This window comes from Penicillium verhagenii (genome assembly GCF_028828195.1).
Source record: "Penicillium verhagenii strain IBT 33310 chromosome Unknown utg000012l_segment0_segment0, whole genome shotgun sequence".
NCBI lineage: Eukaryota > Fungi > Ascomycota > Eurotiomycetes > Eurotiales > Aspergillaceae > Penicillium > Penicillium verhagenii.
The window spans coordinates 886502-912414 of record NW_026643176.1 but is presented as its reverse complement, the minus strand read 5'-3'; the positions used below and the strand labels follow the sequence as shown (position 1 = coordinate 912414).

The following is a 25913-nucleotide window of genomic DNA, read 5'->3' as shown; positions in this document are numbered from 1 at the left end:
TTGTACGTCGCGCGCCCCCGAGAACAACCGAATGGTCAACCCAATCGTCCACCTCTACGCCCCCACAAACTTGTCTATTTTTTCCCTTCCCCCTGTCGCTCTTACTGATGCTGCTCCCGCCGATAGCGTCAGCCCTGAAATCCCAAAAAGATTAACACCCGAAGGAGAGGGTTGAGATCACAATATCTACCGCCGATATGGCAACACTCGCGATGATGGGGAGGCACAATTCCAAGTTTCCGCCAGAGTCGCAAACACACACCAAACGGGTGACGCGCGATGGTAGAGAACTCCACTACCAAATGGTTGTTATGCAACAGCCAGAACGTGCTAGAGCTTGTGGTGCTGGAGCCAAATGTTAGTCTTGTCCAAATTGTTTTCGTGTGGATCCGTCCCTCCCTCTCCATACTGACCTGCTTTGTAGCCTCCGCCGACCGACGTCCTGTCGACCCGCCTCCCGTGGTGGAATTACGCATATTCGAACGCGAAGGTAATACTGAAATACTGCAAGATATCACTTTCGCCTATAATGCAAACTTCTTCCTCTATGCGACATTGGAAAATGCGCGGAACACGGCTCATGGACGAATGGCTGGACCCGCCTCATGCCCTGTTTTGACCGGTGTACCAGTAGCTGGTGTTGCATATCTCGATCGTCCAATGCAAGCAGGATATTTCATTTTCCCCGACTTATCGGTACGACACGAGGGTCGATACCGATTAGCCTTCCATTTGTACGAGGAGATTAAGGATGCGAATGATACTGACAAGGACTCGGACCTGCCACTTCCGAATCAAGTCGCCAGTCCCAATATCACGAAGCCTGGCTCCCCACAATCATTCTTACACTTCCGTTTCGAAGTCAAATCCCTCCCCTTTATCGTCTACAGTGCGAAGAAGTTCCCTGGCCTAGCTACGAGCACTTCGTTGAGCAGGATAATCGCCGAGCAGGGATGCCGTGTTCGCATTCGTCGTGATGTTCGGATGAGACGCCGGGGCGACAAGCACGATCCAGACTTCACTTACCACGAGGAGAGGAATCCGGCGGTATATCCTCGGGCCAACCGATTCTCAACACCTGATCACTACGTGGCACAGTCCGTGGAACGTCCTCGATCAAATAGTCATACCAGCACAGCGGAATCACCATACGGATATGGACCCGAAATTCAACGGCGGTCGTCAGGTCAAGATTATGGCTTTGCTTGTCCACCACCTTACCAGCGACCAATGCCACCCGCCATAGCTCACGCCCCAACCCCATCCTATCAATCACATATTTCCTTTGGCTCAACATCAACTCATTACCCTGCTGCTGCTCACATGCCGCCCACTCCTCCACCTCCTGCTATGTATTCGCCTCATACAGGCTATGCTAATATTCGTCACCCATCCAACGCTTCGGAGTACGAGATGACTCCCGCTGGTTATCCCATGGGCCAGCAAATCCAAAATGGTTACCCCAAGAACAATATGAACCAATACCGCGTGGAAGCAGCAAAGCCTATACCCTATTTGATTCAAGATCCCTCCCAATATCTGCCACCAGCCCATATGATGCGCCATGACCAGACACCGAATATGCCTCATGCCGGAATGAAAGCCTTGGCCAGTGAATACGCCAATGTGCAGCCATCTATCGAGAGTGTGCCGCCAAGCCCTGGAGGCTACGATTCATTCACAGGCAAGCGGATGCTCTACCACACAGGGCCGATTGGTACCAAGCGCACTCACGAAGATTCTTTCGGAATTGATGACCGCTCCATGCAGAACGGTATGAGGCCAGATACCGAGCCGAACCCAAATGCATACCGAGATTTCTCCGCGGAGAGTCGTGCAGCCTTGATGGCTGAGCTCGGCGTCGAGATGGCATATAAACGTGCCAATGGCAAGATGGTCATGAAGGCACCTCATTAAAAGCCATGGCTTGCGAAAATCAATTATATCATCGAATTGATCTATCCTCTTTCTTCCCCCCCTATCAAGAGCTTGCTCTGATATTCGCCCACCTCGAGCTTGGGATATTCTCCCATTGATATAGCCCTGTGGCGCACCACCCCCTCCAACTTGAGGTTGGAACCCTTCGCAGGGTTTAACATCCTTGCATTTTGTATATGCCTTTCAACCAGCCACTTGCTCTTTATATCGTCGCATCATTCCTAGACATATGGTTGCATAGTGCTCTTATGTCCCCCTTCAATGAAAATATTGGTATTTTCACTTTCATTTTTTAAGTCATTTTCTTGTTGATATTCAATTACCCCGGGCATCAGTTGGTTATGTTGGCTTCTATCTTATCTATATCCTGGTCTGGTGATCCATCATGCGCATTCATTATTGGCTTGCATCGTTTCTCATACACTCTCTTGGGTTCAGGCGAGAAGCGTTGAAAAGTCTTCCGCCGGCTCTGTCCGAGAAAGAAAGGCTCGGACAGGAGTTTGAAGCGGAGGCTGACTTTGCGTTCTACCTCCGATACCCTTTTTCGCGTTTGGGCTGCTTTTAGCGCACGGATTTACAAGGATGGCAAAGTCATGTTGTCTTTCTCATCAGCGATCGTTTGTTGTTTTCCTTTACCAAATCCGCAGTTCCTCATTTTAGAAAAAAGAGGACTGGTATATGATTAGTGTACCTTGGAGATTCTCCATTGGTGCAATCCCTCCAGTTGGAGGACTTGCTTAATTTTGTTCCTTATTGGCGTTCTGACGTGTCCTTGATACCTATCAGTGTTGATCTCAATACCACTTTTTTTTTCTTATTTGAATGTTGCCTTGGCATTGCATGTGTGTGTATTAGTATCTACTAGGATCTCATGCGAAGATGGATAAGTGATTTCCCGGTATGGGCGATTGTGAAGATAATCAGATCATCAGATAATCATCCAAGTACACTGGAGATTGGACTTGGGAACCACGTACCAGCATGATTGATACTGCTAGCCGTTTACATCTCGGTTGCGTTCTGAAGACGAGATCTAGGGATACATGTATCAACACTTGAATCTGCTGAAATCATTATGGCTTTTGAGCGCCCGATGCAGCCATGAACTGCAATTACTCAGCATTCGAGCCTGCGAAAAGCCTCAAAGATCGAATCATTATTGATTCACGGATAGCTACAATCTCAACCAGAGAACTCACTTCCTCCAATATCAAAACAATTTTTACAAGCCCAATTCTGAAGCATTAGCGTGATTCACCACACAAAATTTCATTTCATTTCGCACGGTGACCAAGGCGGTGATGATAGACGTCTTGGCTGTTCCACTACGTGGTTCTTTCTTCCTTGCCAAATACCTTCTCCTATATCTTTCCTATATCTTCGGGCAATGCATGTAACATGGATAAGAGGACCGAGTCTGCATGTGACCAGTGTCATGGCCACAAACTGAAGTGCTCTCCACAACCTCAGGGGTGTGTGCGGTGCAAGCGTATTGTCCCCGCTTTTTTCTTCCCTGCAATAATGGATCGGCCTTGACCGTTTTTTTCTATAGGATTGCAAATCCGATGCACCTCTGATCGCCCGATAAAGAAAAGGGGCAGGAAATCTACTAGAAAGGAAATTCCTCATTCACCTTCTACTATTGATTCGGTAAATTGCATTGCTTGAATACTTTTACTTTGGTTGTCTAATGCTGCTTATGTCAGGATGCTATTGATTACCCAGTGTTAGACTGCCTTCATGATTTTTCGATCTTGAAGCCAGACAGGGAACATGCACGGTGAGTACTAGTAGAAAGGGCCGATTGCAATCAATCGAGTTGGATTTCTGGACTCTTTGCTTATATGGGATATTTCATTTTGTCAGCAATTCTACAATACATCTCACTCGATATGAGGCATGTCGACTCTTAGAACATTTTTTTACCTCACCCAATCAGGAATTCCATGCTTTACTGGTTCGACGAGAAAGATTACTCAATCAGTGTGCTCCACGACCAACAGAGCCAACTCTGCTTCTGTCAATATTGTGTATGTGATGCCCTCCTTGGTTCAGGATCTATGAATGTTGGCTCACCGGATCTAGGTGTTGCATGCTTTATGCCCTCTGATGAATCATCTGCTCTCCCTGAATCGACCTCAAAAGAACGGGCCGCGTTAGGCCGGTATTTATTCGACAAATTAATTCATTATTTCCATCCGAGAACATTGCCCGGTGCAGATCATGTCTTTGATGATGCGTTGACGGCGTTCATTATGACAAGTATCTCTCCTAGTGAGCAGTCGGTGGAGTCAAGCTTACATTATTGGCTTGCATTCCTTGGTTTTATTGTGCAGGAATTACAGCTTTATAAGGACTCGCCGATTCTTAGCGAGGATGACAGGGAGGAAAGGAGAAGGTAAGTTACACTCTACTATACTCAACTAAACCACCTTTGGCCCTAATGCTAATTTCCTTTAGGCTATGGTGGGCGTCATATATCATTGATAGACATGTGGCGCTATCATTTAACGAACGACCGCGCATCCCAGACCAAGAATGCCAACTTCTTCCCACTCCGTCGCCTGACACAGTCTGGATTTTGCCAGGTCCATTACTAAGAGCCCCGGAGATCAATTTCCAAGGGACCATGCTCTGCTACCGCGTCGGTAGTCTCGATATGCTTGGTATCTACCTACCGCTGTCAAAGTAGGTACACTATACCTGGATCAGTTCCTTGCATAAATTTGACCTGAACCTTTACAGGATACTGGGGGAGATCCTCGAACATCGCTTCCTTTGTCAGCATCCAACATTCAATACGAACGAGAAGTTCCTCTCCGAAATCAAAGCAAATATTCTCCTCAACCTTGAGCAATGGTTCACATCATTTACTGCACTGGTGGGCCCGGAGTTCTACAAAATCGCAGTCCCAGAATGCACCCAACCTCCTCCGCCGGGGATCCCAAAGGTAGCATACTATGGCCTTCACATGTACCATTGCATGTTTGTCCTTCTACACGGTCCAATGGATATAGTCCGGATGTACAAAGATCACGCCTGGCAAGCATCCTCTGACTTCATCACGGCCGGCGAGCACGCAGTAGCCTGTGCAAACGTAAGTCCAGTCGCCCACATCAAAAAATATTGAAATCTTTCCTCGATGACAATGAGCGACTAACCCAGTCGAACTGATGAACCAGGTTGCACGATATATCCTCCAAGTCGACCCCCGACTTTGTCTCATGTACAGGTTCTTCGGAACCTACTTCCTCCAATCCTCCTTCATATTCCTGATCCTCGCCCGGAAACTGGGTCGTCAATCGGACGATCTGATCATGCGCAACTGTGCGATCAACTTGCAGGTTTTGGATAAGTTTGTCGCCACGACAAATATGGACTACCAACATACTTTTGCTAAGTTCATTCGTCGGGCTCTCTCGTATAATATGGGGCAGCCTGATGGAGATGATATGCAAGCTGATATTCCCTTGGAGGAATCTTTGGATCCAGAAAGTCTGCCTTATCGTTGGATACCAGGTTATAGGGGGCTACAGGTTGGCCCGATAAGTAGGGAATGAGGAATGATGGATTTAAATGTACATGGACGATCAGTGCATTATCGCATCGCTCTACAGATGAGCACGCATAACACAATTCCAAGGTGTTACCTTTCATATCCGACTTGAAAGTTAGAAAGAATGCCCATTTCCACACAACGCCTTCATTGCCTGCTGCGCTGAAGCCTGGTACTTATGCAAGAAGTCAAATCGGTCTTTTCTCACTGACCACTCCGGATCAGACGCCATATCCACCGTGGACGTCGACCTATCCGCATTGTAGACCGTCGCGAAACCATCCTGATACCCCGTCACCGCAGCCGCGATAAATCGAATCCAATCTCCTTGAACACGCTCAACCAGAGTATCGTTCGTGATGGCATCTGCGGGAAGTTCCTCATCTGCAGCGCGTAGTGCCTCCGCGAAGGAATCGTAGATGTAGATCAGATCGACGCAGTGGTGAGCCTTCTGGTAGTTTGGTCCTGGGAACGGGTTTCCGACATTTGCACGGAATGACTGTACCACTGTAGGACGCTTTATGTCTTTGAGATTTATTCCTTTCTCTGTATCCGAGGACTGATGGTCCCAGTCGGTCAATTCGTCTCGAGCAAGTTGCACCGGATGACCAAATTGGAGGTCGGATAAGAAGTGGTAGATTTGTTCGTGGAGGTCGGGTAGAGAGGTATCGGACTTTAGGCCGTAGACTGTAAGGAATTCGTCGATGAATTCACGAGAGTCGACTCCTTGGACTAGAGCTTCTTGGAGTTGAGTGAAGCTTTTAATTTTGGAGACTTGATCAGCATGAATAGTGCCCTGGTAAGTGTTGCAAAGTTGTCAGTTGACATATACCATAGCTGCTAAATAAGCATTTGTAGCTTACCTCGAGGTCCGTATCTCCAATAAGCACGGCAATCGGCTCAAAATCATCGCCAGGAAGACTCCGGGTCAGATGTTTATCGGGGCCATCAAGGTGTATATTCCATCTCGGAAGCCCATCAGATCCATTTGACAAGGTCAAGTCATCTACAACGAGAGGACTAACCATCCACCTCAGCTCTCGGAATGCTTCCAAGATCCTGTCAGCTGGCAAATCCACCATATACTCCAAACGAGAAGGAGACGCGGATTCCCCCGGTGCATTCAACTGGGCACAAAACGTATTCCACCGCTCGTCAGCCACGTCCATCGAGATGGGGCCCAAAACGCCCACAGCACCAGATTGAATAATCGCGCGATGAACAAGAGGTTCCTGTTTCCCAAAAACTGCCTGTGAAATATGCGCATGCGAAGAGCTCCCGCCTGCAGACTGGCCGCCCACTGTCACTTGGTTCGCGTTTCCACCAAAGGCCGCTATGTTCTCGTGGACCCATCGGATAGCGATACGTTGGTCCGTGAGACCGAAGTTGCAACCTCTTAACTGTCCCTCTGGGTTCTGGCCTTGGATGATCTCGGAGGACGCCCCGAAGCCGAAGATATTTAGTCTGTAGTTGATTGTTGCGACTATAATGGGTGACTGTAGATCGATGGATCTTTTAACTAGCCTGGCAGGATCTGAAGGTTTGTTAGCTACCGCTTCTGTGGTGATGGTGAGATTGGACTTTAAAGATAAATAAACACTTACCCCACATGGGATCTGTTCCGGCGCCGAAACTGTATGCTCCGCCATGAATGTATACGTAGACTGGAAGCTTAGCTGTTTTAGGATTGATAGCCGCACCAGTCAGGGCAGATGCACTAGGTCTTGTAATGAAGAGATTCAGACATTCGAACTCGGATTCCGTGACATCGCTGGGGAAGTCAAGATGGGACTGGAAGAAATCACTGTTGTTAGGCTCTTGGGGCTGTGGGCAGCGAGGCCTTCATCGCAGGTCATGTCAGTGACTTTCGAATAAGTATAGGATGTATGGATTTCAAAGTCTTGAGACATTCACTCACCCATTCTTCGTGGCATGAAAGATATCCGTAGGCAAGCGATCCCGCAACGAAGCATGCTGCCATCTCGAAGGAACAATGCCATACGGAATCCCCCGAAACTCCTCAATCCCCTCAATCTCACTTTCTTTACCGATCACGCGCTGCTCATAAGAAGGAGTAGTCTTTGTGGGAAGCAACACTTCCACTAAACCTCTCCCGACATCGGTCGGTAAAGCTAACTGTTCGGCCATGTTTGGTTCGGCTCTAGCAAGGTCAACACGGCGACACCCGGGATTAAATCTTCGGGCGGATAATTCTTTTGGCTTTTGGTGAATTCGGCTGCTTAAAAGCAGTTCCCGAGGTAAATAGAAAGAGCGGACTGGAATAAGAGTAAAGATGGATTGATCATTGAGGTCTGGAATACTTGTAGAATAAGCTTAACTAAGCTGGACAACACAGCCGAGAATTGGCCAATCAGCGAGTGAGATGACAAACTCTAGTCGGCTAAATTGCGTGTTTCCGTTCGGCGAATTGATCTGGTCTAGTCCACTGTAGGACTCACTTCTCCGCAACTTGAACCCCAACTTTCCTGGGAAAACCCGGGGGAAAAATTGGAAACGTTGGGCTTTTTTTGGGGGGCATATATAAGGTCACAGGAACGGCCATGTTCGTCCCCTGAATATCTTGAGATCGGTTCTCCTATCTGTCTTGGCTCCTTTTGCGAGATGTCGTCCCAAATGTCGGTCGCGGCTGCCATTCGTGCTGAATGGCGCGCTATTGCCATTTGCTCGTTCGTTACCATTGCTGCCTTCCAATTTGGTTTTGATTCGTCCTATTACTCTGGTATGTGAAAGCATGATTCGCTCACTAGCTTTCCTCTGGATTTAAGCTCATTACTTGCCTAGGCATCCTGGCTATGGAGCCGTTTATTAAAGAATATGGCCATTACGACGCTGCGACGGATGCTTATGCCCTGAGTGCAAGCATGCAATCTCTCACAACCAGTATCATCAATGTTGGCGAGTTCGTCGGTGCCGTCTCGTCATTTGTGGTAGGTGATAGGATTGGCCGCCGTGGAGGTCTATTTGTGTCCAGCGCTTTTGTAGTCGCTGGCGTGATCTTCCAAGTCGCTGCCGATGATTTGGGATTGCTTATAGTTGGTCGTCTTCTACTGGGTGAGCTTTGAGTTGTCCATTCAATGCTACTAGTACCTACAAGGTCTATATCGCGGTCGTGACTGTTGCTAAATTCTATTTCTAGGTTACGCCGTGGGCTTGATCTCATGCCTAGTTCCCCTTTATGTAGCAGATTGCGCTCCGGCTCAGTTCCGGGGAGCTTTGGTCTCCCTATACCAATTCAGTGTAGGACTTGGTCTGCTGTTTGGAGTGGTTGTCGACAATTCGACCAAGACCCGTCAAGATAGCGGCGCCTACCGCATTCCCATGGCCGTTCAGCTGATCTTCCCCATAATCCTTGTCCCCGGTCTGATCTTATTCGCTCCGGAATCCCCTCGGTGGTTGTTGAATAAAGGAGAGGTGGAGAAAGCGAGGAGGTCTCTTCGCCGCTTACATGGAGACCGGCCCGATTTCGTTGAAAGCGAAATCCTGCACATCACGGGTCTCATTGAAGAAGAACGACAGACCGAGGGATCTTGGATGGACTTGTTGAAATGGAATGTTGATGGACGGAAGGCATACCTGGGAATGGCACTGCAAGGTTAGTAGAGTCCATTGCTCTGAATTCGAAGTGTTTTGCCTAAACTAACCTCTCGAGGATAGCATGGCAACAAGCATCGGGTATCAACTTTATTACCAGTTATGGTATCGTTTTCTTCAGTGCTATTGGGATGACAAACTCGTTTCTCATCCAGATGGGACTCTACCTGGTTCCAATGCCCGCAGTCTGGCTCAACCAGTACTGCGTAGAGCGATTCGGCCGTCGCCCGATGATGCTCATATCAACCATTGCAGTGGCAGTCGTGTTGCTAATCGTCGGTGGAGCCGGAACGGCAACTGACAAGACATTGGGTATTGATCAAACGATTGTAGGCATGGTATACATCTTCATGATTGTCTTCAACCTGGCACTTGGACCAGTCGTCTGGGTTGTTACATCCGAGATCTCTACCGGCCCCAACCGCAGCAAGCTTATGGCGACCTCGACTGGCGCTAATTGGTTCTGCAGCTGGTTGGTCACATTTACCTTCCCATATCTGTTCGATACAGATGCCGCCGGGCTGAGCGCCAAGGTCGGCTTCATTTATGGTAGTTTGATGGTTGCGGCTTCTATTTGGATATTTTTCTTCCTGCCTGAGACGTCTGGGCGCACACTTGAAGAGATTCAGGTCATGTTCCGGCAAGGTATCCCGGCTCGGAAGTTCAAGAGTAAGTTTAATCTTTATCGTTCTCATCGTTTGAAAATATTTCGTACACTAACATGTTACAGCACACCAAGAGCTGACATTGCCCCGTGAATTGGAGGAGAAGGAGGAGGCCCATGTTACTGAAGTGGATAGTGTCTAGATATTCAGCAAGTGCTTTGTACATGTGAAAAACTTGGAAGCTTTCGATATTTCGATATGGAGAAGGGATTTAGATAAACACTGACTTGAGGCAACCGTACATACTACCAAACCAACACTCGCAAATTTAAATAGAAAGCGAATCACTAATAATTTTGAGAGAATAATCAACATAATTTCTTCCATAAAGGACTCCAGGCCATCAAGCCGAAAACCACGAGTGAATGGACAACGCTCCAGCGCACACGGGTCTGTTGAACTACTAGACTGCGGCGCCACCACTCGGTTTCTTCTCGCACAGCTCGGAGTGCATTCTCTGCCCCTCGCGGGAACCCGTGGCCTTCACCATCAAAAACAATCAGCTTCGCGGTGCCGCCGTTAGATAGAATGGCTTTTTACATCGCTTCGGCCTGATTCAAATGAACAATTTGATATCACCGTCCCTGAGGTAGCAATGTCGAAGCGGTAATATTCTGCGCCTTGAAACGTGGACTGCGCTCACGATACATTTATTAATTGTCGGGAACCTTCATCTTTGGGTACATCTCGTCCAAAGATAAGTCGCAGAGTATAGCGACTCTCGAATTTATGTGTCTCTTTGACGAGTGCTTCAACATCGCTGATCCCTGAAATGCTCAAGTACCGTACGCAGTCAGCGGCATCCAGAACACTACATATACTACCAATATCAATCAATTGATAACATTCGCTAAAGGCCACCGTTTGGCGACAAATATCGACGTATCATGTCTTTTCTTTCCTTCGAATATCGCACCGAATCTTCGTCACTACTATCTTGATCCCACTCCTCGGTGTCATCCTCGTCATGTTCACTGGGGCTCCACTCCTCGGACTCATCAGAAATATATCCTTTGTAGGCCTCTCTCGTAGGCTCTTTAACAAGACCCCTATCGTCAATGACCAATATCTTCACTCCCGGGTGATTCATATGACTGATGAGCTTTTTAACATGTTTCATGTCCTTCTTGTAGGGATAAACGTCGAGGTAATCTGCCCAACTCCCAACACCTACGAAGGTATTGCGGAAAAAACCCGCGGTAAATCGCCATGTCTGTCGCTTGGAGATAAAGGATCGATGTTCGCCTTCAGTATGCACAGATTCACGAGGTACCAGGCCCACCACAATGGACGGCACTTCTTCGGAGTGAGCCTGTGTAACATGGATTTCTAGCAAGTTGTCCCGGTCATCCACATTGTAATATTTGTGAGTTCCGTCCCATTTATGTGGAATCTCTTCCCATTTCTCCGGGGATTTTTTCATGAAAGAAAGCACCGTTTCCATTGAGAAAGAAGGACCTAAAGGCTTGAAGACGCGGCATTCCAATATACAGCCGCACCTTGGATGTCCGGAAAAATCCCAGGGTGCATGCATGTCACTCTCGGCTGGCTGAACACGATAATCCACAACAACTAGTGCAGGGACAACGAGGCCGACTTTATTGATATTTATGTGGAAGAATCTTCTGCCAACGTGTGCGTTCTGTGAGGTAATAGGTCTCCCGGGGGTTTCGAACTTCTCTTCATTTAATCTCGCTGGATTCTTTGAGAGTAAAACAAACGTGTTTCCGACGGGGCTGGGTGGATAAACCCCCATTAGAGTGAGTTTCTCTGAATACCTTATATCCAGTCGGAATGGAAGATTGAAGAACTTGCACTTATTCTTGGGGCGACGACGGATGAGAATCTCCTCATAGTGTGATTCGTCCAAAAACTTCGAAGATAGATAGATGGGTTTGCACCAAATTGGCCGGTAGTATTCGTTGTGGATTTCTTCTCCATCACAATCATTGCCACAACTGATGGAAATCAATGGTATTGCCAGAATCGCCTGCCTGGTTGACACGTTTGGAATAGCATACGCAATACCCTCGTAATTTGGGTCGGCTCTCATCCGTAGCTGTGCAGTCAAGCCTCTTTGGCCCATGGTAAAGGATGGTGGTTTAAATCTTAACGCGTTGGCCGTCATACCAAGTCCAACAATCCGGAAATACTCTGGATGCGGTGCCAGTAATATAGAATGCACAAAACTAAGCCTTTTGCCCATATCTTGTTGACTTTCAATTTTAAAATCAAACTCAGTATAGCTTGAATGGCCTTGTCTTCCCCAGATATGGATAGAGGCATCCTCATTTGATCTCAGAATCTCTTCTTGGAGCCTTTCAAATGCCCTGTTGCCTTCACCATACAGCAATGGCATATTCACTTGGAACAAGCCTAGGAGGCAATATGCCATATCCTCACGTCTGGTGGTTTGTCGTTTTGCCGCCCATGCCATTCGTTCAGCCACAGAAGCCTGGTGCGGGTTGGTCATAAACTGGGGATTAATGCCCGTGATGTCTGTGATAAGTGCCTGGAGGTTTTTCTTGTCGCTGATGCTATCCCACACGCGATTGAAAAAGTGAATTTTTGTCGGGGCCAAAAGCTCCTGTAAGGTCCAGCCTCGGGTAAACCATCGTGCCTGTCGAAACTGTTGATCGAAAACAGAATCGTGGGGTTTAAGTATATCAACGTCAACAAGGTAGGCAAAGCATATAGCGGAGCTGGCGTAATAGGCAAACATGGAGTTTATAGCCTCCTGAAGCTCAGCACTGCTGGACTTATCGATGCAACAAGTATCAATCCAGATGTAAGAGAGTCTGCGTTCTAGTGCTTGGGCACACGCTCGCCGTACTTTCCGCCAGCCGACCCGCTTAAGCCCCTTGAAATCTTTTCCAGTGGCCCAGAGGTTTAAATCCTGAAAGCTAATCTCCTCCTCCGGGTCTCCCCATGTGTGGGAGAGGATTGCGTAGGGCGGAGGACTTTCCTCGTCGATAAATGATTTTAGCTCGAATGTTTTGGCGTTGACAAGCCACATCCTAACCGGAGAGGTTTTTCAAAGGACACACTGCTGAAAAAGGTGGGCAAGAGAAGTCAGTCACACTGTCGGCCTTCTCACTCTGCCCCCACTACAATTAAAAGCTGTAGTAGATAGTACACATTTAGCCTATTCTCCTTAATCAACAGGAGTTTCTCGTATACTATATTGAAAAGTTTGTCATGAATAATAGTACTTACTACTATAAGAGGAAAAGATTGTTTTTTGCGTCCAGCACTCAATGACAAGTTGACATCTGGAGTCTTGAAATTTAATTTGTGTCATACAGCACATTTGCATATATACTAGTAGTAGTATGTTCATTGCTTCTCCCCTGGCCGCCCCTTATGTCCATTCATAGCCGCCATATTCGTATAAAACATCATTAATAGTCGATTAATATCCACCGTCTCTTAAATCCAGGTACGCCTCGCAGCACTTGAGTATGTGTGATACACCTATGTACCTGCAAAGGCGACCCGAGAGGCGTCGAAGTGGATAGTCTCCTCTTCCTCTAGTACATTGGTATAGCAGGCCCAGGTGCCTACATATCAAGACAGGCAGAGTAACAGAAACTTCTTTTTCTATCAATTGATGGACATATTGGGCCCCCGGGTGTCATGGCCAGAAAGAGAAGGTAATAGAGTGTACCTAGGTGAAAGGACATCTTATATTGAGGTATGTAATAGAGATAGAGTGTCATAGTTCACATGCAGAGATAATGACCAGTCTATGAAGCTCAAGTGCTAGTTAGGAAAGAGAACGAGAAGGAGGACGAGTGAAGACGAAGACAGAGAGGAAAACAGAACATTTGAAGAAAGAGAAGAAAAGTTCCAAGCGTTGTGACATCCATTCGACTGCTTCCATATCAACAGGCACTTTTGAGTACATCAGGACGGGACCTCGGAAGGGGGTTTGGACAGATTGGGCACCGCAGCAATTTTCCTACTCTTCTATATTATTATGGTGCATACTATAGCTATTCAGATATGTTGACAGCATACGTTTGGGAGTTGATTATAGACCAAATGGCCCTCTTTTTTCCTTTTTTGATTGGTTGGAGCGGTCTCCGAATGTGTTATTGTACATGCGCGAAAGGTCACAGACCTGGACTCATGCTAAGTGCCCTGCATGCAACACTCCGTGCGTCTTCATAGCGCGACGGGGTAAGATACCCAGCCAAACAAGGGATATCAATAGAAACGCTGTAGAGGGTATGCTTGGAGTGATAAAAAAGAAAAAAAGATAAAAAAAAAAAAAAGCAAAATCACAAATATCGAGGCGCAAAATGTAACACCAATATTGCCTTGAGAAAAGGAAAAGCAAACTCAACGCATTGCCGTCCCAGGATGCCCTATCCATGATTCATTCCCATTGCGCCAAAAGACAAAAAAGATTTCAAGCATAAGTATTCGTTTCATTCATAGGTATGGCCATGCCAAGACCCAAGAAAACAGAGAGGATGAACGGAAGGGTCGTGTGGAATCGAGCTTGGTTTAGCCCAATGAAGGGACACCGGTAGACTGGGATGAGGGGCGACCACTGCCACCACGACCACGACCACCGTAGCCACGGTTACCATAACCACGGCTATAACCACGGCCACGGCCGTAACCTCGGCCGCGACCCCGACCACGGTAACCGTCAACACTGCCTTGACCGAAGGTCTCGATGTTTCGCTTTTCTTCCTCACCACGCCATTCGCGACCACCGGGACGGACAGCAAAGTTGTCCTCACGATCGCGTGCTTCGCTGGAGATGTTATCGAAGAAAGATGAAGTACGGTTGTAAAGCGAAGCGCCAGTAGGGTCACTTTCGCCCGCGGCCTCAGCCCCAATGCTTGCGTTGGCATGGGACTCAGCCTCAAGAGCAGGAGCGCCGGTAGCAATAGCCTCCTTCACCATATCTTGCTTGTTGAACCTGGCATTCGCAGTCTGGAAGTCATAGTCGGACTCGGGAACCTCAATCTTCTTGTGTGGGGCACGGGGAGCTCCACCGCGTCCGCCACGAGGATGAGGGTGGGGGTGAGGGTGCTGGTTACCACCGCGGGGGGCACGAGGTCCATCGTAAGGCCGCATGTCATTCATCTTACGAGCAAGTCCGTCAATAGAGCCATCGGTCTGGCCGGGCTTCTTTTGCATGCCCGGCTGAGGCAGCTTAGCCATTGCAGCGGCAACCGCGGCAGTAGCAGCAGCTGTGGCATCTGCGATGGAAGCATTGTTTTCCGGGACAACGGGGGCAATAGACTTGGGAGCGGCAATTGGAACGGCCGGCACAACTCGACCGCTCTTCTGAGTATTGACCGGAACGGCAGTAGGTCCAGTCATGCCATGCATAGCCTCAGCAACGGAGGGCTTAGACTCCACTGGAGGAGTCGGCGCAACCTGAGCAGCAGGAGTAGAGGGCTTGCTGGTTGCCTTGTCACCAACAGGGAGTTCCGAGGTAGCGCGAGGAGGTGGCACACCAGGGGGGCCGGGACGCTGCTGAGGTGGCATATGCTGACCGTGGGGACCCATCGGCATATTGGGTGGGAATTGTCCTGGAGGGAAAGGACCAGGGGGAGGGTACCATCCCTGGGGACCACCATGAGGAGGGCCACCGTGAGGAGGCATGCCGTAAGGTGGGAAACCAGGGGCAGGGCCATTGGGACCGGGAAGGAACCGGGGATCATATCGTTGTCCATAGGGGGCTGGGGGATATTGTCCACCAGGGAAGGGGACTGGGTACTGTTGTACTGGCTGAGCTCCCTGTGGCTGTTGAGGAGTTCCTTGAGGAAGACCAGGGCCAGGAACCGGCTCCGGACCCGACACAGGACCCGGTCGCGACATGTTCTAAATTGTCTTCGAGTCAGTTTATTGAATCTTGACAAAAAGCAAATAAATATAGCCAAGATGGAAATATTGATCGATCAGAAGGAAGGCAACGGAAAATAGCAACATGGTTTTGCGCATTCAGACAAGAAATGTGTTTACATCCGAAAATACTTCATCATAAGATCAAGTGGCCGACCGGAAAGGTCCAAGCCGGGGTTCAATGAAGAGGGAGAAAGATCGCGTGAGACTTACTCCTAAGATTGCGGGGTCGTCAGGGACACGAGGGGGTTCAGCCTGTGCAGTCTCCTCCTTCTCCTCGTCCGCGATGCTGATGTCCTTTACGTCACTGCCTCGGAATACGATGTACTCGTAAACGTTGCTGGACGGAGGAAGGTCGTTGCCATTTCCTCGACGGCCCTCAGTACCATGAGAAAGGACATTTTCCAACGCGATTGTGGAGGCTTCTGGGTTAATTTCATGGAGTGTGCCAACGTAGCTGGTATTCAATTAGCTATGAGCAGCAGTGAATCAAAATGGTTGAGCTTACCGAATGTCACTCTTCGAGATCAGGTTGAAACGCTGACTGCCAGGTGTTAACTCCAGCCCAGCCGCACAAACCCTTCCCAGGAGGTGCAGATGACTGACCCTATGAGGTGGTTCATATCCATCTTGTTGGGGGCTGCGCGAACTCGCGCAATGGATGAGTGAGAAAAGAAACAGAAGAAAAATAAAGCGAAAAGAGGGAGAAAAGGTGAAAAGTGGGTAAGATGAGAAGAGAAGAGAAAGAGAAAGAAGCGTAGGAAGCAGAATCTGCGGGTTTTGGTGGATTCGATTACGGGAGACTGGAGGAGCTTGGATAGCAGGTCTTGACTGTGCGCAAGAACTTGTGTGGGTCGATTTATGTGACAGATCCAACTTTACCCCCCTTTCTTTTATTCTTTTATACGGAATTCGTTTAAAAAAGAATTGGAAAAGAAATATGACAACTTCATCTCATAGAGACCACTTCTTCCAGACCTCGTAAGTGAAACTTACCTTCCTTGGTAGTGAATTGTGAATTCTCCGAGGTAAGGAGGCTGGGAATGACTCGCTAATTCGCTATAGTGCTGCCTTGGATGACCAGCAGAGGAAAGACGCCAAGTCTCAGAATTCCAATGGAAACCCTATTCGATTACCCAGCAAGATTCTTGCTATTCACCCTGATCCGAGCAATTCGAACTCAATCTATGTTGCTCAAAGTAGTGGTGTTGTTAGAAGAGTAGTGCTCGAGGTAAGCTACTATGTATACCCCGCCATTTTGGGATTGATTCTAAAAAAATGAGTTGCAGACAGGCGAAACAGCTGCATTATACAAAGGTCCTACAGCTCCTCTGACAAGTCTATGTTTGAGTCCAGATGGAAAGCTTTTGTTTGCTGGATGTTGGGACAAGTCTGTCTGGAGTTGGGATGTTGCCTCAGGGCAACCTCGGCAAAAGTATGAAGGTCACGCAGACTTCGTCCGAGCTGTTATGAGTGCTCGACTACGTGGAGAGGATCTTCTCATTACTGGTGGCGCTGATGCTCAAGTTCTGGTTTTCAACATTGCCAGTGGCCAGCGCACCGAAACATTCAAGGGTCACACTCGAGGAATTCAGGATTTGATCCTTGACCCAGAAGTAGAGGAATCTGAGGCTTTAGTCTTCAGTGCTGGAAGTGATCGAGAAATCCGACAGTTTAAAATCTTCGATGGTGGAGATGCCGCAGAGCCACTCCTCCCCCATGAAACCAGCGTGTACAAGCTATTCTTCGACCAGGATGGAGATCTTTGGACTGTGTCCGCCGACAAGACTGCCAAATGTTTAATTCGGGCAGATGGCTGGAAGCCTAATTTCACTTTGGAACACCCTGACTTTGTTCGAGATATTGTTGTTCATGAGGCTGGCGGTTGGGTGGTCACGGCCTGCCGGGATGAAGAAGTGCGGGTGTGGAATAGATCGGTATGTTTATACTATTTAACCACTTTACTCACATTGAAACAAGAAACTAACTTTTGGCAGACTGGAGAGCTTCATCACGTGTTTTCTGGCCATTTTGAAGAAGTTACTGGGCTAGTTCTAGTGGGCTCCACAGTGGTTAGCGCGGGTATCGATGGTACCATTCGCCAATGGTCTCTTCGTCCCGATGAACTCCAGAAGGCCGTGGAATTGGCAAAGAAGGGCCCTGCGGTAGTAGAGCCTGAGCCGAGTACTGATGCGTTGCTCACGGAAGAGGAGGAGCGAGAGTTGGCCGAGCTGATGGAAGATGATTAGATGTACCCACGATACCCCAGGATCCCCCATTTAAATGGATCTTCAACCAATGAAAGATTTTACTATCATACCACTTACATATGTCCATTGCATTCAAGTATACTTATCTTTCTATTCTTGAATTCAATAGATAGGAAATCACATTGATCAACTGAATCAATGCGACCGTACCCAGCACGTGACATTCCTGATGCATCCATGACGCACAGGGACGATCTCCCGTTCGCCCGCTCTGCCCAGTCGTTGCCTACTACCCCCACTTCCAGTTGTGCACCCCCTGTACTTGTACCACCCTGACTCGCTAACTTGCTCTGGTCACACCCGCGGGGTAGTATTCAACCTTGATACCTTGCCGGATTCCGTTAGTACTTCCGACTCAGCTCCGATATAGCTTATCACGCCTCCCGCGGCCTCCCCCGCACCGCAACTATCGGAACCCGTCGAGATGGCAACGTCCAGCATGCAGTCGGACCACGAGATGGCAGAAACAAGGCCCAAGCTGGTCAACAGACTCCAGAACAGCCGATCCCCCTATGTAGGGTCCCTCATTCTCACTTGGAAGCGAAAGGACTCTGGCATACTAACTTCACCGCAGGTGAGGGGCCACATTAATAACCCCGTAGCATGGCAGCTATGGGACGCAGAATCGATAAACCTCGCCAAAAAGCAGAACCGCTTGATATTTCTCAGCATTGGATACTCGGCTTGCCACTGTGCGTTGATCAAAAGTCCCTGTCATCATGTGCATATATTCTAACAATCGTTAGGGTGCCATGTCATGGAGAAGGAGTCGTTTATGTCCTCAGAAGTTGCTGCTATTTTGAACGAATCTTTTGTCCCGATTAAAGTTGATCGAGAAGAGCGACCGGATATTGACGATATCTACATGAATTACGTGCAGGCAACCACAGGTTCCGGCGGTTGGCCTCTAAACGTTTTCCTCACCCCAGACCTGGAGCCCGTATTCGGAGGAACCTATTGGTCTGGTCCAAACTCAACCACAATGCTAGGCCCAGAAACAATTGGATTTGTCGAAATTTTAGAGAAACTGCGGGACGTCTGGGTGACACAGCAGCAACGTTGCGTGGAGAGCGCAAAGGACATTACGAAACAGTTACGAGAGTTCGCCGAGGAAGGAACCCATTCAACCCACACAGAGCGTGAAACAGACGAAGATCTAGACCTGGAGCTCTTGGAAGAGGCTTACCAGCATTTTGCCTCCCGATATGATTCTATCAATGGGGGATTTGGCCGAGCACCTAAATTTCCCACGCCGGCGAATCTTGGTTTCCTTCTGCGGCTGGGTACATACCCCAGTCAGGTTGTGGATATGGTGGGACAAGATGAGTGTGAGAAAGCGACTGCTATGGCCGTCACAACGCTAGTGAACATGGCTCGTGGTGGTATTAGGGATCATATCGGTCACGGCTTTTCGCGATATAGTGTAACAGCTAACTGGAGCCTCCCTCATTTTGAAAAGATGCTATACGACCAGGCGCAGCTGCTGGATGTCTATGTGGATGCGTTCCGATTAACTACCGACCCTGAATTGCTTGGAACTGTTTACGACTTAGCCACTTACTTGACAACTGCTCCTTTACAATCACCCACCGGGGGCTTTTTCTCCTCTGAAGATGCTGATAGCTTTCCCAACCCGAATGATACGGAGAAACGAGAAGGCGCATTTTATGTTTGGTCAATGAAGGAGCTCACTCAGGTGCTCGGTACGCGAGATGCACCAGTGTGTGCTCGTCATTGGGGTGTGCTGCCAGATGGAAACGTTGCCGCTGAATACGACCCTCATGATGAGTTCATGAACCAGAATGTCTTGTTAGTTCGAGCGACTCCAAGCAAACTTGCCAAGGACTTTGGCCTAAGTGAGGAAGAAGTGGTGAAAATGATCAAAGGCGGGAAACAAAAGCTACGTGAGCACCGCGAAAAAACCCGCGGTCGACCCGACCTGGACGATAAGATTATCGTGGGCTGGAATGGGTTGGCGATCGGCGCGTTGGCAAAATGCAGTGTCTTGTTCGAAGAAATCGAGAGCTCAAAAGCAACTCAATGCCGAGACTCTGCCGCTAAGGCAATCCATTTCATCAAAGATAATCTCTTCGACAAAGCGACCGGAAAGTTGTGGCGCATTTACCGCGATGGCAGCCGGGGAGATACTCCAGGCTTTGCCGATGACTATGCGTATTTCATCGGTGGCTTGCTGGATATGTACGAAGCTACCTTTGATGATAGCTATTTGCAATTCGCGGAGCGGCTACAGAGTAAGCCTCTCCTGTACCTCGGACAACCCTCGCTGCCCTATAACTGACATTATTATTAGAATACCTGAACGATAATTTCCTTGCCACCAATGGATCGACACCGGCCGGTTATTATAACACTCCGTCCGCCATGACTCCCGGAATGCCCGGCCCACTTCTCCGATTGAAAACTGGCACCGAATCAGCCACACCCTCTGTCAATGCAGTCATTGCGCGGAACCTTTTGCGACTGGCGGCACTCCTTGACGATCCAGAATATCGTATTATGGCGCGACAGACTCTGAACTCGTTTGCAGTCGAGATCATGCAACACCCATTCCTTTTTGTTGGCATGTTGGACGTTATTGTGGGCCTACAAACGGGTACCCGTGCTATAACAGGGGTCTTTGCTACCGCTGATATCCCTAAACTTCCCGGATCACGTCAAGATAGTCAGAATGACGCGCCCCAGTCCGCATATAACCTCCTAAAGAAACGGCTTCGAAAGGAGACCGGTAGAAGTGTTTCTTCCGCGGTCGCTGTATCCTCGCTGGTGGATATTCGGCCTTCTCACTTGAAGGACTTTGTGGGAAACCAGTCTTTCTGGCTGAAGTCGCGCAACCCGATGTACAAAGAGCTGAAGGCTGCCGAGCCAGCGAAGAACTATTTGCTTGCGTGTGAAGCCGGGTCGTGCAAGGTGGTGGATCTTTAGAGACCGAGAGTCATCCTCTTTTCATTCTCTTGGTAGTTGATTTACAATGCTGGGGCGGTTTATATTATGATTTGTCATTTTTATCTAGGAGGCGTTTGTACAAATGTCCCTTATTGTGACAGCCTGGAGTCTGGGTACCTGTATGATACCCAGGACCCGAAGGGCTGGCGCCATGGTGGCTCAAAGGGACGGTTGACAAGATCAACCTTCAATAATATAGCGAATTTTCTCCGCCTTTACTTGGCCTTTAACTTCCGAGGTTCCGATCAGATACTTACTCTTCGGCCCTTTTAACTTAGCGAGTCTAGTAGGATTGGTCACATCCCTGAGTGAGATGGTATGCATACAGAGCAGAGCTCAGCCTACAACACTCGGCGCAAACATCACGCAATGTTGCCACTTGGACGCTTAGTGCTAGTATTAAATAGTATTCAAGGCTTTGTTATTCAATTTTTAGCATATGCGCAAGATTATATTCAAATCATCTGCTAGGTCACTTTACAAGATGTTATGGCCCCGGTTCATGGGTGTTCCTGCAAGTGTTGAGTGGTTGCCGAATGGTCAACTCGAGCGAGATAATCTTCATCATTATTGCCACGGCGCTCAATTGGTCTGAACCCCGAGCCAGCGGAAACAGTGCCGAGGACATTCCTTCCTGGCTGAAAGAAATCTCTGATTCATTTCTTCTTGTCGGCGACTTTTCTGTTGTAATTAACCGAATCTATCCCTTCATGGGTGCCAACCACATCCATTATTACTCCTTCATCACTCAAGGTCAATGCTTGCTAACAGAACTCGGAGTCTTTGATACTCGTGACCATCACGTCCAAAAGCTTGTGTTGTTCCTTTTTGACAAGCAAGGTTGTGTGACTGAGTTTCATATTTCTAGCCCCGCAAATTCCCGTGGTGACTTCTTACATCTGAAGATAGGGAAACCTCTACGCCGTCAGTTTTGTACTGAACCCCCAATGGCTGCAGATGCATTCTTTTTCTTCAGCCTTGTGATGGGGTCTGCACAAGAATTCTTCCTTTTGACTTTACGTTTATTGAATTTATTATCCTATTTGGGCATGTTATTGTTTTCTCGTCCGGCTCCCTAGGCTCCTCTCTCTTTTCCTTTGCTACGTGTTGATTTCCATGAAAGATTCTTGAAAAATGTTCCCTTTGTTGCTTATCTTATTTTGGTCATTAGTCAAGTCCCTCACAAGAATCAGGAGAAGTAGGACATAATCGATCAACCTCAAAGTGAAATGATAGATCTACTCGGGTGGGGCCGAGCAAAGGTAAACAAGCCAAACACGCTAAGGTCGTGGCACCAAGCGGGCTTGCTATTGCGAGGCCTTAGCGACCCAATTGTACAGACTTGCGGTCTCTCATTAGAAGAAGTATCAATAAATCGAAATAAAACCAGTTCAGAGTAATAAAATGCCTCTTTCCAGTTATAGCGGAGAAAAAATTCCAAAAAAATGGACTCGCGGGGAATCGAACCCCGGACCACTCCCATGCTAAGGGAGTATTATACCACTAAACCACAAGCCCAGTGCGTGGAAATAAGCGGCCTTGTGGGGTAGATGTACTAATGAATCACTAGGAGAAGCAGCGTCACGGGATCTCAACCATCGGAAGCAGCGGTAGTAGCTACCGTAGCTACCGCACTCTGTACAACTTGGGTTGAGCACTCCCTAATTATGAGTGAGGTTGGGAATATCACAAACCCCATATAGAGAAGCTCACATTGTCTACACAGCATATAAGGTTACTCACAGGGCCTAGATTTTCCCGTCAAAAAAAATAAGAAAGAAATTCAGGATGTTATGTTTTTTTGACTTCATATCCCCGAGGTCCTTGGTAATTTGAGCACACTTTGTACTCCGTATTCCGTCTGCCCCATTTTGCCCATGGCTAATTAATCCCTGTCACCCCCGAAATTGGCATAATTATGATCGGATCTACGCTTTGCCCAAATTTCGGTCATAAAGAGAAAGAGAAAAAAGGCTTGATTGCTACGATCGGCGGTGATATCATGTGGACTGAACTCAATTATTGAACTTCCTTGTTTTATCCTGTGTTGACCCAAGCCCTAAGTGTACACAAACTAGTGCTGTTCCCCATTTACCTATATACTGCTGCAAGCTATAAGCTTCAGACGGTATGACATCGTTGCACAACTGAGCAGTGGGATCTGACTGATTCGAGATTGTGGTAGCATAATTTAAAGGCTGAAACACGTTACATTACATCGCGTCTACCATTTAATCAATCCTAAATCACAACCGTGCAGAGTGGCGTTGCCGAATGGACCAGACCCGAAGCCAAGTTTCTTAGCGTATGCGCCGTTGTGGTGGATAATCTCCCGTAGGTCAATGTGATTGGTGTAAGACGATCAACACATGAAATCACTTTGAAACTCGTGCCTGGATCCTGTACCCCTTAGTGTGCGCCATACTCCGTACTATATAGCCTTAATATGAAATATGCTTTGTCCTTTCCCCCGTGTACCTGTCTAGGTCTCCATCCTATTATTTTTTTTGTTTGATTGGCACGGGACCAACAAACCGAAACTGAAAAAAAAATCACGATCTGTGATTTCGTGAAACCGGCACTTTCTGGGCCTTGCGTAAATCAACGATCCCTGTACGCGCGGCAGCTACAGTTAGCGTGGGCCCCTAAAACGGAGAAGAGCGGCGCTATAAGTAGTGGGGTTCGTGTGTGATTGAGGATCCGCCCACAGGGTCATTTCAGGGCCATCTGGGGCCAGAATAATTTCAATTTTGCTTTGATGCAAAAGTTGTACTCTCTTCTTTTTTTTTTTCTGCTGTAGTAAAACTCTTTGGAAAGCCCCGGAGAATAATTTAAGGTGATTTTCGTGTTGCTCCATAGCCCAGCCTCTTGCTGTTAGGACGGGCCAATCCGAATCGTTTCGGAGACGCGTTGGAATGTAGAATGTCCCACGCCTGCGAGTGGCGGGTTCTGGTATGAGCCAGACAGTTTCTCGTGAGGTTGGAAAGAATAATGAAAAAGCAATAAGTATAGATAGACAGGGCGTTTGAGAGTGAGTTTTTCATTATTATTCTTCATATAAACAAAATCGAATATCAAACGAGAAAGCTTGGGAAAAAAGTGCAATTTCCCCCAAATCAATTAAACGCAATTTTACCCTGGAATCGCACGGCCCCACAAAATCCACTTAGCTTCCCTCCCCTTTCTACATCTACTTCGACTTTCCTCCCCTTCTCTCTCTCCACCTTATCGCTCTTCAATCCAACTTCAAAGCTCGATCACACTTGTTTTTTTCCCTTTCACTCGTTTGAAGGAAAAATAAGTGTTCGAGCCTGTCATTCCTTTATCAGCGCTCAAACAATCACTCTTTTTTAGTCCACGCAGTCGATCTGCGTGTTGACCATCCAAAGAAACTACCTATAACAATCTTCCTGGAGAAGCGTTAAGAAACCTTGATTTGTGATCGCCATGCGCTCTACTTTGTTGATTGCGGCTTTGGCCGCTGGCTGTGTCAGCGCCTTTGAGAAGCGTGTTTACGTTACCGACTGGACCACCGTCACCGTCACCGAGACCATTACCGCGCCCACCGTTACCGAGACTGTTCCCGCTGTCAAGAAGGTGCCTTTTGTGTTTGAGACCACCACCTCTGTGCCCGACGCTGTGACCACCTCTGTGTCTGTCGCCGAGACTTCGACTACCCCCGCCGCTACCGTCGAGGTCAATACCGACCTGTATAAGAAATCCACCGTCCCTCCCGACACCACTACCACCTCGGTGGCTCAGGCTGCGCCGACCGAGGCCGCCTCGACTTCCTACTACTCTACCGCTTGGACTTCGACTATTGAGCCTTCCGCAGCTTCGTCGACCCTGGCTACCTCGACCTCCAGCGCCTCCACTGCCACCGCCTCTGCCACCAACGCCTACCAGCAACAGGTGCTTTACAACCACAACATTCACCGCAGCAACCACTCCGTCTCCTCGCTTGAGTGGTCTGCCGATCTTGAGTCTAGCGCTTACACCCTTGCCGCTCGTTGTACCTATGAGCATGATACGTAAGTCACCCCGTTTATTCTGCACCCAGCCGATCATCCTGAAACATGAAACTGATTCTTATTCCCCCCTTGCAGCTCAATCGATGGCGGCGGCTACGGTCAGAACATCGGATACGGTGTCACAGCCAGCGATGTCGGTGTTATGATCACCAATCTGATGTACAACGATGAGATCGAATACTTCCCCACCCCTTACGGCGAGTCCGACCCCAGCATGTCTGACTTTGACAAGTGGGGTCACTTCAGTCAAATTGTGTGGAAGGCTACAACTCACGTTGGCTGTGCTACTGTGGTCTGTGACCCTCTAGGCGACGTTGACTCCAGCGATGCCTTGCCATTCACCGTTTGCAACTACTCGCCAGTCGGTAACGTCGGCGGTGAATACGGTGACAACGTTCTGCAGCCTGATGGAGGTGCCACCTACACCGCTTAAGCATGTCTGTATACCTTCTGCCTCCAAGGAATCCTATATCCTTCCCATGAGGCTGCTTGGAGTGATTGCAAGCCTCTCTCCCTCCCTTGAACATTTTCATCCACCTCCCAACAAAGTTAGTTGCATTCACTTTTTGCATTTTCAGTTATCATTTTTTCTTTATCTTCAATTCTTGATATTCTGCATGTCCTACCCGGTGTGACCTCGCCCGGACCTCCGGGAAGAGATCGGCATCGGGTACCTATCTTCGGGGGCACGCTCCCGAAGAGGTTGTATGTACTGCGAAGGTACCTGATGCCGTATCTCCCTCGGCAGAAGGACATGTGGAATCCTTTTACCAATTGTGAATATTCCTTTTTTGGACTCTGGTGTCTCCTAGCGATCTTGTGCCCATTTGTGGATAGAAAAATACGGCCCCCCAATGTGATGTACAATGTGAGATGAATGCCTGATCACGTGTGCCCCATAGTGAATCAATGCAAACAAAACAAACAAAGCAAATAACACAATTAACACAAACACCCCAATCCACTAAAGCTTCGAAGCTCCATTCACCCGAGACGTCATCGTAGACCA

The 25913-nt window shown here is 48.2% G+C and overlaps 9 protein-coding genes across 9 annotated transcripts; 6 read left to right on the top strand and 3 right to left on the bottom strand.

Moving 5' to 3' along the window:
- Positions 1-197: 197 nt before the first annotated feature.
- On the top strand, positions 198-1917 carry veA (sexual development activator VeA; the record flags this gene model as incomplete). Its single annotated transcript, XM_057170397.1, has 2 exons — positions 198-357; positions 425-1917. The coding sequence occupies 2 exons, from the start codon at positions 198-200 to the stop codon at positions 1915-1917; spliced, it is 1653 nt and encodes a 550-aa protein (XP_057016129.1).
- Positions 1918-3884: 1967 nt separating this feature from the next.
- N7466_011007 (fungal specific transcription factor domain-containing protein) lies at positions 3885-5498 on the top strand (the record flags this gene model as incomplete). The annotated part of the gene is made up of 4 exons (XM_057170396.1): positions 3885-4336; positions 4399-4626; positions 4684-5035; positions 5121-5498. 4 exons carry the CDS (start codon positions 3885-3887, stop codon positions 5496-5498), a joined length of 1410 nt encoding a protein of 469 aa, XP_057016128.1.
- Positions 5499-5609: 111 nt separating this feature from the next.
- N7466_011006 (alpha/beta-hydrolase) lies at positions 5610-7642 on the bottom strand (the record flags this gene model as incomplete). Its single annotated transcript, XM_057170395.1, has 4 exons — positions 5610-6290; positions 6358-7028; positions 7099-7334; positions 7413-7642. The coding sequence occupies 4 exons, from the start codon at positions 7640-7642 to the stop codon at positions 5610-5612; spliced, it is 1818 nt and encodes a 605-aa protein (XP_057016127.1).
- Positions 7643-8128: 486 nt separating this feature from the next.
- N7466_011005 (sugar porter family MFS transporter) lies at positions 8129-9913 on the top strand (the record flags this gene model as incomplete). The annotated part of the gene is made up of 5 exons (XM_057170394.1): positions 8129-8234; positions 8297-8566; positions 8652-9107; positions 9170-9775; positions 9837-9913. 5 exons carry the CDS (start codon positions 8129-8131, stop codon positions 9911-9913), a joined length of 1515 nt encoding a protein of 504 aa, XP_057016126.1.
- Positions 9914-10621: 708 nt separating this feature from the next.
- On the bottom strand, positions 10622-12787 carry N7466_011004 (heterokaryon incompatibility protein-domain-containing protein; the record flags this gene model as incomplete). The annotated part of the gene is made up of 1 exon (XM_057170393.1): positions 10622-12787. The coding sequence occupies one exon, from the start codon at positions 12785-12787 to the stop codon at positions 10622-10624; it is 2166 nt and encodes a 721-aa protein (XP_057016125.1).
- Positions 12788-14283: 1496 nt separating this feature from the next.
- Positions 14284-16268, bottom strand: N7466_011003 (uncharacterized protein; the record flags this gene model as incomplete). The annotated part of the gene is made up of 4 exons (XM_057170392.1): positions 14284-15618; positions 15853-16096; positions 16148-16183; positions 16246-16268. 4 exons carry the CDS (start codon positions 16266-16268, stop codon positions 14284-14286), a joined length of 1638 nt encoding a protein of 545 aa, XP_057016124.1.
- Positions 16269-16579: 311 nt separating this feature from the next.
- On the top strand, positions 16580-17888 carry N7466_011002 (WD40 repeat domain-containing protein; the record flags this gene model as incomplete). The annotated part of the gene is made up of 3 exons (XM_057170391.1): positions 16580-16620; positions 16705-16870; positions 16923-17888. 3 exons carry the CDS (start codon positions 16580-16582, stop codon positions 17886-17888), a joined length of 1173 nt encoding a protein of 390 aa, XP_057016123.1.
- Positions 17889-18333: 445 nt separating this feature from the next.
- N7466_011001 (thioredoxin domain-containing protein) lies at positions 18334-20852 on the top strand (the record flags this gene model as incomplete). The annotated part of the gene is made up of 3 exons (XM_057170390.1): positions 18334-18601; positions 18656-20161; positions 20221-20852. The coding sequence occupies 3 exons, from the start codon at positions 18334-18336 to the stop codon at positions 20850-20852; spliced, it is 2406 nt and encodes an 801-aa protein (XP_057016122.1).
- A 3468-nt stretch (positions 20853-24320) lies between these two features.
- N7466_011000 (CAP domain-containing protein) lies at positions 24321-25337 on the top strand (the record flags this gene model as incomplete). Its single annotated transcript, XM_057170389.1, has 2 exons — positions 24321-24904; positions 24980-25337. 2 exons carry the CDS (start codon positions 24321-24323, stop codon positions 25335-25337), a joined length of 942 nt encoding a protein of 313 aa, XP_057016121.1.
- Between the last annotated feature and the right edge of the window lie 576 nt (positions 25338-25913).